General features: G+C 37.7%; 1 protein-coding gene across 2 annotated transcripts in view; it reads right to left on the bottom strand.

Moving 5' to 3' along the window:
- FOCAD (focadhesin) overlaps positions 1–17,376 on the bottom strand; it is a 265,358-nt gene extending 247,982 nt beyond the window's left edge. The window contains exon 1 of one of the 2 annotated variants that reach the window (XM_076008775.1): positions 17,306–17,376. Coding sequence is in view for 1 of the 2 variants with exons in the window: in XM_012769776.3 (XP_012625230.2) it covers positions 7,904–7,955 (52 nt within the window). In the remaining variant the exon portion in view is untranslated. Of the gene's footprint in view, positions 1–7,903; positions 8,752–17,305 lie in introns of those variants that run through there. The other variant, XM_012769776.3, reaches the window with a different exon arrangement.
- Positions 17,377–17,793: the final 417 nt, after the last annotated feature.

Raw genomic sequence — 17,793 nt, 5'->3', positions numbered from 1 at the left:
CTATCAGCCTGAGGGCTTTAAACATATATTCTGGCAATATTTTCCTTTTTTATTACATTTTTGGGATGGCTTATAGAAAAGCTGGTAAGCACCATCAATAAATTTGAACTAATTTTATAAATTTATCAAGACTATGGCTCAGGGGTATTTCCTGAACTCTATCCTAGTTGATTGGCCCTGCTCTTCAAAAAAGGAGGGAAAAAATCTGACAATACTTTCCAAACACCCACCTTGCTCTGCTATCCAATATTTATCTCTTCCTTAAGCTTCTGTCTGTTTAGCTTTTCAACTACTGCTTCCTAGTCCGTAGGTATTTCTACACATCCTAAGATCCAGCAGCTGGACTATTTCATCACCCTGTATTAAATCTTGACACCTAGAAACCCAAGCTTGGCCTCAGTTCTTGCTTCAAAAGCTTACAAATCCAACTGCTACCTGCACCCCCAAATTAATAGAACAAAACAAGTACAAGGCTCCTAACTGACCTTTGAACAACACTAGTTTGACATTCTTGTGGCTTTCCTCTACCTCTGCCACCTCTACAAGACACTAAAACCAATCCCTCTTCTTCCTCCTCCTCAGGCTACTCAACATGAAGACAATGAGAATGAAAACCTTTATGGTAATCCACTTCCATTTAATGAACTGTAAACACATACTTTCTCTTCCTTATGATTTTCTTAATAACATTTTCTTTTCTCTAGCTCTAGTATATAGTGTATTATATACTCTAAGTATATAATACATTATACCATATAAAACATATGTTAACTGTTTATGTTGTCAGTAAGGCTTCTAGTCAACAGTAGGCTATTAGGGCCCGGTGCAGTGGCTCATACCTATAATCCCAGTACTTTGGGAGGCCAAGTCAGGAAGTTAGCTTCAGGCCAGGAGTTCGAGATCAGCCTGGACAACATAGAGAGACCCCCCTCTCTACAAAAAATCTAAAAATGAGCCATGCATGATGGCACACACCTGTAGTCTCAACTACTCAGCAAGCTAAGGCAGAAGGATCACTGAGCCCAGGAGTTTGAGGCCCCTGTGGGCTATGATCATGATAGTGCACTCCACCCTGGACAACAGAGTAAGACCCTGTCTCAAAAATTTAAAAATGAAAAAAATATGTATATATATATGGAGAGAGGGAGAGAGAGAGAAGGCTATTAGTAGTTACGTTTTTGAGGAGTCAAAAGTTATACATGGATTTTTGACTGTATAGTGGATCAGCACCCCTGACTTCCAAGGGTCAACTATATATGATTCATAAAAACAGAAAGATCATGGGGAAATCCTAATGGAAAGTTTTTAATATTTAACAGCAAGTGTAAGAAAACAGTAATTTTTAATCATTATATTCTCAAACAGACCACTAAATCATATTTAAATTAAACAGACAGTAGAAAATACCATTATCCTAGACAGTAATTTCAAAATCAATCTGAAGTAGAAGACAAGCAAGCGTTGTGACAGAGCTGCTGAATCAACATTATAATCAGAGAAAGCAGCAACCATGTGATATGCGAGAGATTGCTGGTTATCCTCCAAGACCTGTTCCCCTCTTCTTCTTTTATTAATAAAACTTTAACCTGACGGGCTTCATTACATTTCCTGGCCTCATTAATAGTTAGGTGTGACCATGCAATCAGGTTCTCCCCAGTGGAGTTTCAGCAGAAGTGATGAGCCCTTTCCAGGCTGTAGCCTGCTTCTTCCATGCTCTTCAAACTCAACCAGGCTTGGTAACAACCCAGATTCAACCATGCACAAGAAGACAATGCCCCTAGGATTTTGTTGAAGAAATAAGATGGAAGAAATGTAGATCTCTAAATGATAGCTTGGTGCAGCACTACATAACTGGAATTCCAACATGATAAAGAAAGAAATTCTACCTTGTTTGAAGAATTGCATTTTGGGGTCTCCTTGTTATAGGATCTAGTACTTCCTTAACTAATATAATGGACCTGACATCACCTCTCTTCCACTTTTTTTCACTGGAGAAATGAAGAAACTGAATGTCAGAAAGACTGAAGCAACTTGCCAAAAAGGAAAATCATCACAGCAGCTCAGGTGAAATGGGAGGTTTCTTGACTTCCAACCCAGTGTTCTTTCCACAGGACCTTCAGTAACATGAGAGGCATGACCTCCACATTCCACATCACTGCATCATGTCCCAGGAATTTTAAAATCTGTAATTCAAGTACTGAGCAAATTTAAGTGACTATGAATTCTGAGGATCTCACTGGTTGCCATTTACTAAAAGTACATCAAATCCCTGCCTTTACAATTTAGTTCCTTCTCAGTTAATACCACTTGCTACTTACAGATTCTGAAATAGAAGTCTAAAACAAGATCAAGAGCAGGAAATTCCAAGTTAGAACTGATTGCTGTCCAGGAAAATAAGACATTAAAGTAAGAAATAAAACCACAAACTTGAATAATGTCTGATTTGTTACAATATTTTCTCCAATTACTCTTGAATAATCGTTTTAAAGTGCCATATATGTGTATGTATTCATATGATAAATACATAAGAGGATATAGATTAAAAAGTTATTTTTTTAAATCCAAGGACTTATTTATCTCTAGAATTTTTATAGTATCCAATCTAAATATTCGAAGAAAGTCTTCAAAATTAGCTCCTTTTTGATATTTTCCAATATCATAATTTTTAAATATTTTTTCTACCAAAAGAATAATTACCCAAATTGCTCAGTATATAACATTTTAAAATAAAGATTTTATGTTCATACAAAATCATATTTATGGCATATTTACTATAAAACTGACAATCATTTTAAAGATTTTATTGGCCAATGAATGTCTATTCTAAATAACAAAATCTCCATGTTTACAATCTTACTTCAAACACCATTCAGTTAAGTAAAATTTAGTAAAACACAGAATGTACCTTATAGGTATTTTACTTGTATTTCCCTCCCTCAAAAATGACTCAAATTTTGTGCACTGGTTCTCTAAAATAATTAGCTTAATTCTTAGCAAATATTAATATGGTACAAGAAAGTATAATGATGTGACATTTGGTATTTTTCTCTACAATACTCAAGTCCAGAAAGAAAAAAAAAAAGAGGGAATGATAGATAAACAAGAATGTCTAAATGTTGGTAATAGATAGATACATTGGAGTTCATAATACTATTCTATTTTTATATACATGTGAAATTATCCATAATAAAAAATTTTTTAAAACCCCATGTATGTGACTCTTACTAGGGGACAGGTAATATTCTAAGTATTTTACACATATTACATATTAATATTACATATTAACCCATTTAATCCCCACAATAACACTGAGATAAGTACTCATTTTACTGATGAAGAAACTGAGGCTGCGACTAGTTAGATAACTCTCCCAAAGTCACATAATAAGTAGCAGACCTAGAATTCCAACCCAAGTAGTCTGGCTCCAAAGTACATGTGCACAAAGAAAAGTCTAGAAAATACAATTATGGGTGATTTTTATTTTTGCTCCTTCCTATTTTCTAATTTTTCCATGAGAACATGTATTTTGTAATTTTAATAAAGTTATCAAAATATGAAAATTTTTATTCAGATTCTAATACTCTTTATAAATACAAGATATAACTTTCTGACACCCAAATCACTGCAAACATAGAAATCTATCATTTAAAGGGTGTCATAAAATGAACAGCAACAAAGTAGGAAATTTTTTTAAATCATAAAAGATTAATTACTTTGTTGGCCATTTTTACCAATGCTTTATGAAAAGAGTAATATTGAAAAGAGGTCAATGTAATTTAACCAGATAGATTCAATTAACTTTAAGCCATTTAAAAACTTCCTCCATTTTCAAGGAAAAATATAACCACTATAATTTTCCCAATTAGACCCCTAGGAACTTTTACACCAAAATAAAAACTCTTACTCTGGAAAAGATTTATATACACTGATTGATTACAAGTTTAATAGCCACATTTTTCTTGATTGCTGCAAAGTGACCAATCAACCTCATTTGCTATTTTTCATAAAAACTAAATTATTAAATTCATGTAGAATGGAATAGATACAGTTTATTTTCATCTGCATATTTAGGGCAAATGAAAGCTAAAGAGAAAATGAACAAAAACATTTTATGGGAAAACAATAAATTTCTCTACTGTTAACTAAGTAAATATAGCCCAAAATACACATGGAAAATATCTCTATATCCTAGTCCTGAATGGATACAATTACAAAAACAAAAACAAAGTAATCACTATTAGAAGAACCATCCTGAACATGTTCAAATGAATAAGATGTGAAACAATGACACAGCATTCTTTTGCAAACCCTAAGGCTGTCCATAGAGATAAGAAAACACCTTTAATCTGATAAACTCATAGTCTTAAACACCTCTATCATCATGATAACAGAAACAACCTGACACAGAGAACAAAATATGTGTTTGCTGAGGGGAGAACAGAAACATAGACCTGGAGGCAAATCCTGGCTCCAGTCCTAGCCATTAAAGTTTAGGAAATCACTCACCATCTTGGAATCTGTTTCCTCATTGGTTAAACAAGGTTTTGTGAATAACAATATAAAGTATGCTGAAAAGCCAAGAGGGTCTTGCACACAGTAGTCACTCTAGAAATGTATGTTTCCTCCCTCCCTTCATACCATGTTGGATAGCCAAAGGAGGTGAATGATGGAAAAGAATTGGAGCTTAAGTCATAAATAGGGAGTCTCTCATCAAAGACCAGAGTGGGATCTTGTACGTAAGTCACCAAATAGAAAAATAATCAGCCCCAAGGTTAGAAGAGATTCCTATTCAAACTACAATTGACTTTTAACTTGCCTGCTCAAAACTTTTCAACAGATTCCCACTGCACTTTGTAATAAAAACTCCTTACCATGGCCAAAGGGTCCTACGTGATCTGGTCCCACAACTCTCCCTCAGTCAGGACACTTCAACCACACTGACCTTCAGTTTGTTCCTTGAACCTCCCCAAGCTCTTTCAATGTCCAGGTCTAGAACTCTCAGACCCCTCAACCTCAACTGCTCTTGTCCTTGTGGTTCAAACAGCTGATTCCTCTCTTCCTTCACATCTTCCCTATCACACCACCAGCCCACCCCCAGTCTCAAGTAGTTCCCCACCTGCTACCAATGTGACCCACTCTTGGACCCTTCATAGCCTTTATCACAATCTCCCATGATTGTCATTTACTTATTTCTGCTCCCCACTCTACCAGCCCCTTGCCCCATCCCTGCTGCCTTGTAAAATGCAGTCTTTAAGGCTGGGACCTAGTCTTTTTAACCCCTATCCCTCCAGCATATAACAAGTACCCGTTCAATAAAGATTCACTGAACAAATACAATGCATGACATAGGATTTAGAATACCATGTTGAGTTAGACAGCCCCTTTGTGTCAAGCACTCCATAAAACACTTTAATTCCACTGGATCTTCACAATAATTTTGAGATAGATATTATTCACTCTATTTCCCACATGAGGAAATAGGAGCTCAGAGAGTAAGTAACTTGCCCGAGGTCATGCAATGGTATTAATAGCCAGGATTTATTGAGAATTTTACCATGTGCCAGACAGGTACTGTCGAAGCTCTTTGCGTATATTCTCTCACCTGATGTTCAAAACCTTCCCGTGACACAATACTATTATTAACCTCATTTTCATATGAAAAACCATGTGAGGCAAAGAGAGGTCAAAATTAATTACCTAATTATGTAAGAAGCAAAGTATGGATATGAACAGTCTGTCTCCAAATCTCACATGCTTAACCACTTAAAGTATAGTTGACACAAAGTTTTTGTAAAATTAAGATCATCCATTAAAGCATTTAACTCTGAGCCAGCCACATAGCAAACATGTTTAAAATGTTAGCTATTAGTCTGAAGCCAACACCTTGTTTGGTTTTTTTGTTTGTTTTTTTTTTTTCACTATGTCTTCTGCGCCTCAGAGAATCAAGTAAATCTTTAAAAGAATACCTGGCTTTGGACATACAGTATTAAATCAAATTCCCAAAGCAGCTCATCAGCATATGTAAACAGCTCTGTATCTCTGTATATATTGTAATCCTAAAAACATGGAATCAAGTCCAATGTGCAAAAGTTACATATTAAAGAGATGTTCCATACCCAGAACACAAAACACAAAAATTATCAGTCTAAACTTAATCCTCATCCTCTTGACACCATCACCAGCAATATGTATCCCACATTTGTAAATGCTCTTCAAGTGTATACTTTTATTTCATCATTGCCATTCAGTTTAAGTTCAATGAGCATCTACCAAACAATAAAGACTGGCCACTTTCATCATGGCAATTAATGTCAATCTGCAGTAAGTCTGTGCTTCCTGCCACTGATAGAAACACTTTCATATCTACAAGTTCTGTTTATCTTGTAAAATAAGTAAATAATCATTCAAATGAAGGAAACCAATTATTTGCCCAAATGATTGCTCAAACACCACCACACACAGATGGCAATGCTGCTGCAAATGAATACTTGGCTGGCAGGTAACCCTACCACATGACAGCTGAAAACACCGCTCAATGACACAGGGACATTTGTGTGTGGATGAGTGCACTTGTAAAAACAGGATTTAAAATAACATTGGAATGCTCAGGAAGAAATGCCCAGAAGCAGGAAGATCAAGAGGAAGCCACTACATGTTCTTTCTCAGTTTCTGCAGCTGCCTCAGAAAACAGGGCTTGATCTACCACTTGGCATCATATTCCAGGCAAAAAGAATATGAGGATATGGTTTGAGGGGACAAACTGAAGAGCTAGGATCAGTCTCTAAAATCCCTTCCAGCTCTGGGAAGGTTATAATCACTCCTCAAGACCTTCTTGTCTCATTTTGAAGGGCCTAGTTTCATCTGTGTAGCAGCTGCGCCTGCTCAGATGCCAGCACAGAAGCATCTCAAGTGGGAAGGATCCCTCACTGGCAACACTGTTGCATGATTACCCTGGACTTTCCAGTTTCGGAAGGGAAGCAATTGTGTCTTGTTCACCCACTGTAGGGCCTGGGGTGGACTAAGCAGTTAATAAGTGTTTATTGAATTACTGTGTTTAACATAATACATAACAGACAATAGACATAAAGCATGTTAGAATCAGGATTCTAATGTTTGTTTTGTTTTCAGATCAACTTTCCAAAACAGGAAATGAGAAATAGAGAAGAATCTATATCCTTCTAAGACTCACAAAACAAAGGCCAAAATAAATTAATAAGAGCCAGAAGTAGAAAAATAAATTAACAACTTTATTGCCAAATTAATATAAAAATCTGAATTTAGTTACCAACATATTTAGGAACTGAAATTAATTACTACTAATACTTTTAGATACACCCTTACTCCTAGTTTGTTTTGTTTAACTGAGCAAATAACTTTTGTATAGGTGGTATAAAGGTGAATTTCAGTCAAATTCAAATCTCAAATCTGCACAATCCAAATTAATGAGATTTTTATTAGACTATTCTTCATTTTGGTGATTTTCTTTTTTAAAAAAAAATCAAAGAACACATGCAAAAAAGCTCCTAAGACTAGTTCATTGCTGTTTCCAGCTGAATCTAATAGAGATGGAAAATGGGTCTTTGTTACCAGAATACATTATAAGTTTTACATGACTGCTTCAGTTGACAGCTATTATTTATCATAGCTATGCTCTTAATCTGCTATGTATTTCAATCCTTTAAAAACCCACAGCATTACCTAGTGTATTTCCCACTGGGGTAAAGGCACTTTAAATACATAATTATCCATAAAAGTAACATTTAGTAATCTTTTATTATACAGCTAGCATTAGTCATGGCTGTTTTTATTTGTAGGGTGCTTAATAATCAGATATTAGTTAACCCTCACAATCATCCTGGGCAGGAGTTCATTAGTAAATCATTTCATATTAGCACAGGCATACCAAGTAGCATATTCAAGAAGTAGAAGAGGATCCTGGAATAAAATGCTGACATCCAGTTGACAGAATGCAGTAAGTAGAATTTCTTTCAGATAAAGTTAATTTCAAATTCTATTTAAGGAAGAAGAAAAAAGAGGAAGTCGTGAAGTAATATGTGGCTCCTGATGAGAATTTTTTAATGTCACAAATTTTAAAACCATTACATACAATTTTCATTGATAAAGGCTTAATGGAACTTTCCAACACTCTGTCGAAAGCAAATGACTGACCAGATGAACAGTAGCAGCCATTCCACAGACGGGCAACTCACAAAGAAGCCAATGTTCAAAGAGTTTCATTTCACTCTCAAAGACCACATCTACACCTCAGCCCAAATTCAAACACTATCTATGAAATTGCTCCCAACCTGGTTTACCTCCAAACTGACACAAAAGTCCTCAAAGGTGAGATCAGCTCTGAAACAAAGCCACAGAATTATGTCTCTCCAGCCCCACCTACCATACTAGCTTTCATAAGGAACCTTAGCACAATGAAGCTGAAAGTCTGGGATAGGTCAAAAACTAAACCACTCTATGGGAGTGGGCAGTCAAGATACCACTCACTGAGCATTTGATCTTACTATTTGACACTTCTTGGCTATCTATATGCCAAAGTGTGGCACACATTCTTTAAGTTCTATGCACCCCCATTTCAAAAGTTAGGTTAAGAGCACAAAAGGCTTAGGAAGCATACTTTGTGCAAAACTATTCACTGATTAATCTAAAAAGTAACTAAGGAATATGCAGATAAAATATTGGTCAGTAATTTAAAACATTTGTAAAGAGTTTTAACAGTGTAAAGAAATGTTTACAATAGAAAGAAAAAAACTGAGAAATTTTCATGTACAATCATGTACACAACCAAGTTTAAAATGTATCTATATAAAGACATAGGATTAAGAATAAAAAGGCAAAGTAAATATGCAAAAATGTTGACAAAGTTATTTGTGAATACTAGGATGATGAGTGATTATATATCCTATTATATTCCCCCTAACACTTGCTGCATTTATTTTTTTTTCTTACAATGGGCAGATATTCCTTTTTAATTAAAAAGAAATTATACTTTTAAAATAAAAACATAAGATCAATTTTTTAGTTGCAATAAAAAAACAGTGATCGTATTTTCTCACTTGAAATCATAGTCTTTTATCATTGTCTAAAGAAGCAGTTTCACCACAGCACATACCAAGATAAAAAAAAAAAAGCCTTTCTTGATCCAATTACACTGCTTATTAAGAACTATTTAATGAGAAAGTCACACCTTTGAGTTATTAGAAGCTATAATGGTCCTGCAGAGTTCCAAACAAGTAAGCTAACAGAATTACCTTTGATTCTGAATTGTTTGCCAGGAGATTAATCCGTCTGCCCCTGAAAAAAATTAAGTGCTCCTCCAGTGTATGCAACTTCCTCCAATCTCATCTGAATCAAGTATGTTAGCCTCAGTGTAGAGGATAGGTATTTTTAATTGCTTAAATTGCAGTACAAAGAGTTTGTTTTATTCTGTTTTAACTTCCCAAAAGCATATACAAACATAATACCAAGAAAACCAATATTTTAGTCATCAACGGGTAAATTTTAGGGAGGTCTTTGACAGGTTTTGGCACCTGCCAAAGAATCAAAAAAAAAAAAAAGACTTTTCTGATATGGTAACATTTGGACAGACACCTAAAGTAATGAGCATTCCAGTTGAAAGGAACACTAAGGGCAACAACCTTCAAGTAGAAGCTTGGCAAGTTCAGGGAAGACCAAGGACACCAGTGTGGTTCTTGCAAGCGAGCAAGTGGGCAGTGAGAGTCTACAGAATGAAGCAAGGACCCAGATCATGTAAGCCCCTGAAGGGAGCTATGAGCCTTTCGATGTTCCTGAGTGAAATGACAAGTCCTAAAGGGTTTGGGACAGAAGGATGGCATATTTGACTGCCACTTTAAATAGACCACTATGGCTTCTTTGGAGAACAAACAGACCATAAGGAGGCAAGGATGGAAAAAGCAAGACCAGTTAGGAGGTTACTGCAATAATCAGGAGAGAAATCATGTTGCCTTGGACAAGAGTAATTGCAGTGGAGATGGTGAGAAGAGGTCAGACTTTGCATATATTTTGTTTGTTTGTTTTTTCCAAACTTATTGAGGTAAATGATTGATGTCTTGTGCTGATACAACAGAATACATGAGAATGGGTATTCTTTATAAAGAACAGATATTTATTGGCTCACAGTTCTGGAAGCTGGGAAGTTCAATATCAAGGTGTCAACATCTGGCAAAGGCCATCTCACTGCATCACCACATGGCAGAAGGTTAAAGAGACAGAAGGCATGAGGGGGCTGACCTCACCTTTTTATGACAGCACCAATCCCACTCATGAGGGTGAAGCCTCTTAAAGGTCCCACCTCCCAATACTGTTACAATGGCAATTAAATTTCAACATGAGTTTTGGAAGTGACATTCAAATCAGAGCAATTGACAAATAACAATTATGTATATTTAGGGTATAAAACATGATGTTTTGCTATAGGTATATATTGAGATATTATTGCCACAATTAATCTAATTAGTATATCCATCATCTCATTTAGTTACCATGAGAGTAGGGGAAGGAAGAACACTTGAAATCTACTAAGTTTCAAGTATACATTATTAATAACTATAGTCATGTGTTATACATTAGGTCTCCATTTGGTTAAACGGTACAAATCTGCAATTAGAAGATGAATAAGTATTTTAGATATGTATATATACATATATTTTTTTTGTGAGACAGAGTCTCACTCTGTCTTCCCAGCTACAGTGCAATGGCATCATTGTAGCGCCCTGTAACCTCAAACTCCTGAGCTCAAGTGATCCTCTTGCCTCAGCCTCCCAAGTAGCTGGGACTACAGATGTGCACCACGATGCCCTGCTAATTTTTCCATTTTTAGTAAAGACTAATTTTTCTATTTTTAGTAGAGACAGGGTCCCAGTCTTGCTCAGACTGGTCTCAAACTCCTGAACTCAAAGCAGTCCTCCTGCCTTGGCTTCCCAGAGTGCTAGGATTACAGACGTGAGCCCATGCCCGGTCAAGATATATTATATTTTGATAAGATCTGCTGATGAACTGGATGTAAAATGGAAGAAGAATGAAGGATGACTCCAAGGTTTTTGGTTCAGAAAATTGGAAAAATAGGCCGGGCGCGGTGGCTCACGCCTGTAATCCTAGCACTCTGGGAGGCCGAGGCGGGCGGATTGCTCAAGGTCGGGAGTTCGAAACCAGCCTGAGCGAGACCCCGTCTCTACTAAAAAAATAGAAAGAAATGAATTGACCAACTAAAAGTATATATACAAAAAATTAGCCGGGCATGGTGGTGCATGCCTGTAGTCCCAGCTACTCGGGAGGCTGAGGCAGGAGGATCTCTTGAGCCCAGGAGTTTGAGGTTGCTGTGAGCTAGGCTGACGCCACGGCACTCACTCTAGCCTGGGCAACAAAAAGTGAGACTCTGTCTCAAAAAAAAAAAAAAAAAAAAAAGAAAATTGGGAAAATGAAGTAGTCATATACCAAAACACAGAAGACCAAGGGAGTCTTTCATCCATTTTTAAAATAATGCAGCAATGTATGAATTTCCTAAATCCTTAGGATACAATTTCCTTTTGTCCACATCAGCAAGAAAAGGCTATATGACAAAAGGATGCCAAAGTGCAGAGTGTAGAAGCTTCATTTACTTCTCAATTTTATTTGGGGCCAACCTTGACTACATACCACAAATGTTATAATTTGTTATGTTTAGTTACAGCCTGAATTTACATTCAATTCATACTCAATAACAATGCTGCAATGCTGACATCAACACCTGCCCCAGTCCTACCCACTTTCCCACCCCTAGAAAGCCTCAGTGGCCCTCTAAGCCCTAGCCATCCTACATAACTTAAAATCTTATAAACTAAAAACAGAGAGATAGAGATAAGGAAGCAGAGAAAGGAGACAGGCAAATTAGTAGTTAGGTAGGTACATAATCTCACTTCCCACCTCCCCAGCCTTCACTGTACATTCCATTTCATATCTCCTTCCAGGTCTTATGTCAAATGTCCAATACACTTTGAAGGCACTGCTTATGTGTGTAAATGAAGGATGGGGAGGCAGGGGGAAAACTGGTTCTATTGTGAAAAAAATGGGAGGAAAGAAAAAATTGCAATGTACTTATTTCTTGAAAAAACACCTTAAAGATATGAAGTTACTTTGTTAATATATAATTTGTTTTTTTTTTTTTTTTTTTGAGACAGAGTCTCACTTTGTTGTCCAGGCTAGAGTGAGTGCCGTGGCGTCAGCCTAGCTCACAGCAACCTCAATCTCCTGGGCTTGAGTGACCCTTCTGCCTCAGCCTCCCGAGTAGCTGGGACTACAGGCATGCGCCACCATGCCCGGCTAATTTTTTTTATATATATATCAGTTGGCCAATTAATTTCTTTCTATTTATAGTAGAGACGGGGTCTCGCTCTTGCTCAGGCTGGTTTTGAACTCCTGACCTCGAGCAATCCGCCCGCCTCGGCCTCCCAAGAGCTAGGATTACAGGCGTGAGCCACAGCGCCCGGCCTAATATATAATTTGATTTGTTAATGAATTACCAATTGTTGCTAAAACTATTAAACTAAAAGATGATGGGAACTTTACATTACAGGGATCAGGATGACCCCATTTGAACCTGATTCACCTTAGCATCACTAAACATAAGAAAACCAGGCATTATATCCTCACGAGATAATGGAATATACACAGAATTCTGTTAAGAATACCCTTGCCTAAAAAAGTGCAACATGAATTTACACAGCTGTCTATATTTAACTACCAAGTTACAGGCAATATATGAGATAGAGGAACAAGACAGCTCTTGCAGAGCAATACCACTTGAACTGCAATAGGTCAAGTCCGGAATCTGGGACATTTTCAAGGACAGGACTGTTTCTACAACAAATCAATGACATGGGAAAAAGAAAAGGTAGAGGAATTGTTATAGAATAAGTGATTTAATAAACATAATAATAAAATTATATTTTGGACCCTTATCTAATTCTTATTCCAAAAAACCAACTCTAATAAGACAACCTTGGCACAACTGAGAAATTCTGAAATATAGACTGTATTAGATAATATTTAGGAATTGATAATTTTGTTAGCATTGATGATATAATAATTATATTCAAATGAAAAGGTTCTTATTGGCTATTTTCTTTAAAAATCACTAAAGGATGAAAAAATGTTGAGAGATAAAACAAGATTGACAAAACATTGATTTTACTGGGACTAAGTTCATTTACTATACTCCCTTATTTATGTGTATGTGTTTGAAATTTTCCATGATAGGATGTTTTTAAGAATAAAGAAAAATGTAAAAAATAAGTAGAGACTGTAAGATTATAATGTGAACTGTTAAGAAGAATTATTACCATGTGCAAGTACCAATCTGTATGAAGGATCTCCTTGACAGTATGCAACAAAACCAAAATACAAAACCAAGATACAAAAATAAATTGGAGGCTGAGGCATGTAGAGATTATCATTTTTATTCATAATCACTAATTCCAATGTTATGCTCATTATAACAGCCTCATAGTTCAGACTAATTTTGTAATAACAGTATGCTATAAATTAGAATTTAAAATATCTTTATTTTGAATAATAAAACATCTTTCTTATCTGAAGTTCTCAATAAGATATTTGGAGTGTGGGGGGAGTCCAACAGTTAAAGCATGGAAAAAGAAAAACAAGGCATGAAAATTTTCTGCTTAGACTACTCCTTTCACATATTAACTGTTTCAGCTTTGTTTTGAACAAAAATGTCATGATTTACAACTCAAAGGGAAGAAGCTGTTATCAAGTACCAAGAGCAGGGATTCCATTCAGTTGATCAGAAAACATGATAATCTTCTTGCAAAGCATAAAGAGTATGAATGTGAAGGAACACTTTGTCTGAAAGACCACTTAAAAAAAAAGTGGATCACAAAAGTACTTGGAAAATGAGGCCAAGAATTTCCTCAGATAATAGCCTGGAGCTTTTCCATAAAGCATGGAAGAGCTACCTAGGCCTGAAAAGGCTGCAGCACCTTTCACTCATTCATTCAGCAAATATTTATTAGATGCTTACCTTGTGTCTGACACTGTACTAAGCACTGGGGATACAGACAAAAATCTCTGCCTTTATGGATTATATTCCTATACTGGAAGGAAGATAAGAATAAGCAAAATAGCAAATTCTATAAAATGTTTGAAGATAAGTGCTATGTATACAAGGAAACCAGGCCAGGGGGACAGACAGTATTAGAGAGGGATTCCAATCTTAAAGAGGCTGTGTTCCCATCTATTGTTTGAAATTAGATGGGCTCTCCCACATCAATAAAACTTTGTTTCAAATCATTTAAATAGGGAGAAACTGATAAACATCCCTTGTCCTATCATCTTAGCAATGGAGTGTACTATTTCCACATGATAGGGAACAGTATAATGTGGAAATAGTACACACAACCTCCATCCCATTTGTTACTAACTGTGAATCACAGATTTATAGTATATTTATATAACCATACCATATTTTATTATACATTTTCATATCTGTAGTACTTTTTAAAAAATATTCAATACATATAGGTTTCACGTATCCGAAACATAATTTAATGTTTCTTTAGGAGATGTGATAATTATGTGCACGGAAGCCACAAACAAGGCCAGAATACAATGATAATTTAAGTACTGCTCACTTAATCAAAGTTTAAATTATCACCCTAGGTTTCTTTTTGTAATTTAACCAAGTGTATTATTATAAATCAAGAAATATTGATTAAGATCAAGTTTTACTATAGATCCACCGATAATCCTGACATTATTTCCTTATATTTCTATCCAATATAGTTATAATTATATTTTACCCGACATTGTATTTGTTTTCTCATTAATTTTTTTTTTTTTTTTTGAGACAGAGACTTACTCTGTCTTCCCAGCTAGAGAGAGTGCAGTGGCATTATCACTGGAACCTCAAACTCCTATGTTTAAGTGATCCTCCTGCCTCAACTGGGACTACAGGCATGTGCTATACATCAGGCTAAAATTTATTTTTTTTTTTTGAGACAAGCTCTCTATATGTTGCCCAGGCTGGTCATGAACTCAAATCTTTCAGCCTCCCAAAGTGCTGGGATTACAGGCATGAGCCACTGTACCCAGCCTTCCCTCAAATTTTAAACTAGAAAAGACTCAACTTTTTTTTTCTCAGCTCTTGAATTTTTCCCCTTAATCTTCCCATCTTGTTTGGATCTAGTTTTAGAACTGAAAGATTTGGCAAAATCAAAATTTTGAAAAGTCATGTTTTCCTTAATTTCCCAAACCCCTAATAGTGACATACACACTTTAATTCTAGTAATAGTTTGTGGACAACATCCAAAAAGTACTATGAAGCTATGAATATTATGTCACAGAAGAACTATTTTATAAATCATTTTACATCTGGAAAAAGGCCAAATGATCTACTGGTAAGTACCATCAGTCAATCGACAAATGAAAAACTGTTGTTACATCTCTATGAGTATTTTTATCTCAAACTAATGATTTATTGATCTTTTGATCAACTGGAGGCAACAATCAATTCAAACACAGTAAATTTTAGGTTAATAAAATAAAAATTAAAATAAACATGACATTACATGCTTGAAGCTCTTACTTGAGGGGGGAGGGGGGCATGGGCAATATATGTAACCTTAACACTTATACCCCCATAATACGCTAAAATAAAAAAAAAAGAAAAAGAAATAAATAAATAAACATGACATTGATAGATAGTAACCAAACTGGCAACTGGCTAACATTAAGTAAGCAAATAATCAAAGCAGAGGTTTGGGCTACCACTAATTTACTAAAGCAAGTCAAAATGTTTTGAAAACTGCAATCTTATCCAACTGCTTCTGTATCATACCTTTAAATGTAACATTAAAAGGCTCATGATTATTACATTTCAAAATTTAGATGAGTCATAGTGCTTTTCTATGCAGGAATTGGATGTGAATCAAAACTGTAAACATTCACTTGCTTACTAGTCAAAAAGTGAATGTGGACAGATATAATCTTCACTGAAACAATAAAATGTAATCACGAAATAGATTCTGTGTTTTTAAAATGGTCACTTCCCAAGTGCTAACATAGTTCAGTAAACATGCCATCTACACCCTCCTATCCCCTTGAACATCTCAAAATCACAGAATACTTCTAATCCCATCCTCTCACTTTACTCTGAGACCTAGAGTCATTAGTGGCACAGTTATCGGGATTGCCCCTCAGGGATACCATGGTTTAAGGCTTACTAGCGGTGAAAGCAAGCAAAATTAAATAAGGTCCCAGTAAAGCCCAATCTTATGATATGAGAAAATAAGCTTTTGTACCTAAATCTAGAGCCTTGAAATTGAACCATCAACAAAAAATTCCATTTCTATACCATAAAACTGGCATACAAGCTGGAAGAAAAAACAGGGAATGCCAATTTTAGCATCTGGTTTAAAACCCTGACCATCAAGGAATCCATCAAAAAAATTTGGAATGGATGAATGAATGACTGCATGATAACTGACAGGATAACTTCATTGATTTCAAAAGCTCCATATTCAGGAACCAAACTGAGGGATCAGGACGCCACAGCTGAAATGAAAACTCATTAAGAGTAGGTGCAACACAATTGCACGTCTCCACATAGCTGCTGTGGACATCTAAAACATATATGTTTACATACATACATACACACACGCTCTTTCTTCAGGTAACTCCTGCAAGCGAGGACAGAGCCAGAGAACCAGGTCTGACTACAGGCCATGCTCACCCATGAGCCTCTGCATTACAGTGGACATGACCTGAGTGAGTCACTAGGAATGAGGAGGAAACCGACACCCTAGGCCAGGCAGGACACAGCCGGAATCCCCTGCTCTGCCCCTAACTAGGGAACCGTTCAAGGGAGAGTGGGACGACTGCAACCTGCTGCAGGTAAGTGTGCAAGGATCGCCCCGACCGGCTTCCGAGTCAAGACCCCACTGAGTCCCACGGCAGGCACCACAGCCGGCCCTGCCCAGGCACGCCAGGGCTCTCTAACCACCGAAGCCCTGGTCCTCCGCGAGTTCAGAGCCCAGACAGGGCAGGACGAGGGCAAACAGCAGGTCCTGCCCCCTTCCCGGCTGCCCTCGCCGCGCCGCGGCCCTGCCGCCACATGCTCCACTGCCCGATCTCCCAGCACAGCCCCAGGCCCGCAGGGCCTCAGCCGCCCTCCACGCAAGCAGACGCAGGGCGCAGGCGGACGCGACCCGGCGGCTCCTGAGCAGGGCGCAGCGGCGCGCAGCCCGCCGCCCGCCACCCGCCACTCAGCGCGGCTTACCTCCCTTCTGCCACAAGCCTAGTCCAGCGCCGGCTTCCGACGTGGACCGCCCCGCCGCCTCGAACGCCCGGGGGCGGGGACTACGGGAGAGAGCCAATGGCCTGCAGGCTGCGAGGGCCTGCTCCGCCTCCTCCAGCTTCGGCCCGCCCGCCCCCTGTCGCGCGCACGCGCGGCCGAGGCCGAGGCCGCGCACTGCGGCTGGAGGGTGGCGTGGGCGGCCGTGCTCCGCTCTGCGGCTGCGGGGTCGGGGTGCGGGAGGGCTGCGCGCGCCGGGGCTGGCTGCGGGGCAGCACCGCAGTGAAGGGTTAGCCCAGGGAAAAGCGCATTAAAGGAACCTGCCTGGAAATGCCACTTCAGCGTGTCCGGTAGTCTTGTTGGCAGCCTGTCCCTATGCAGCTTTTGGCGATGCAGAGCAGCTTCTTGATATTTGGAGATTTTGTTTCCATGGGGGGTGATTGGGGGGGAATAAATAGTATCAATAACATTAA

The sequence above is a fragment of the Microcebus murinus genome, chromosome 12 (assembly GCF_040939455.1).
Source record: "Microcebus murinus isolate Inina chromosome 12, M.murinus_Inina_mat1.0, whole genome shotgun sequence".
In the NCBI taxonomy this organism is placed as follows: Eukaryota; Metazoa; Chordata; class Mammalia; order Primates; family Cheirogaleidae; genus Microcebus; species Microcebus murinus.
Note: the sequence above shows the minus strand (reverse complement) of the source record. Positions and strands in the feature narration are given on the sequence as shown.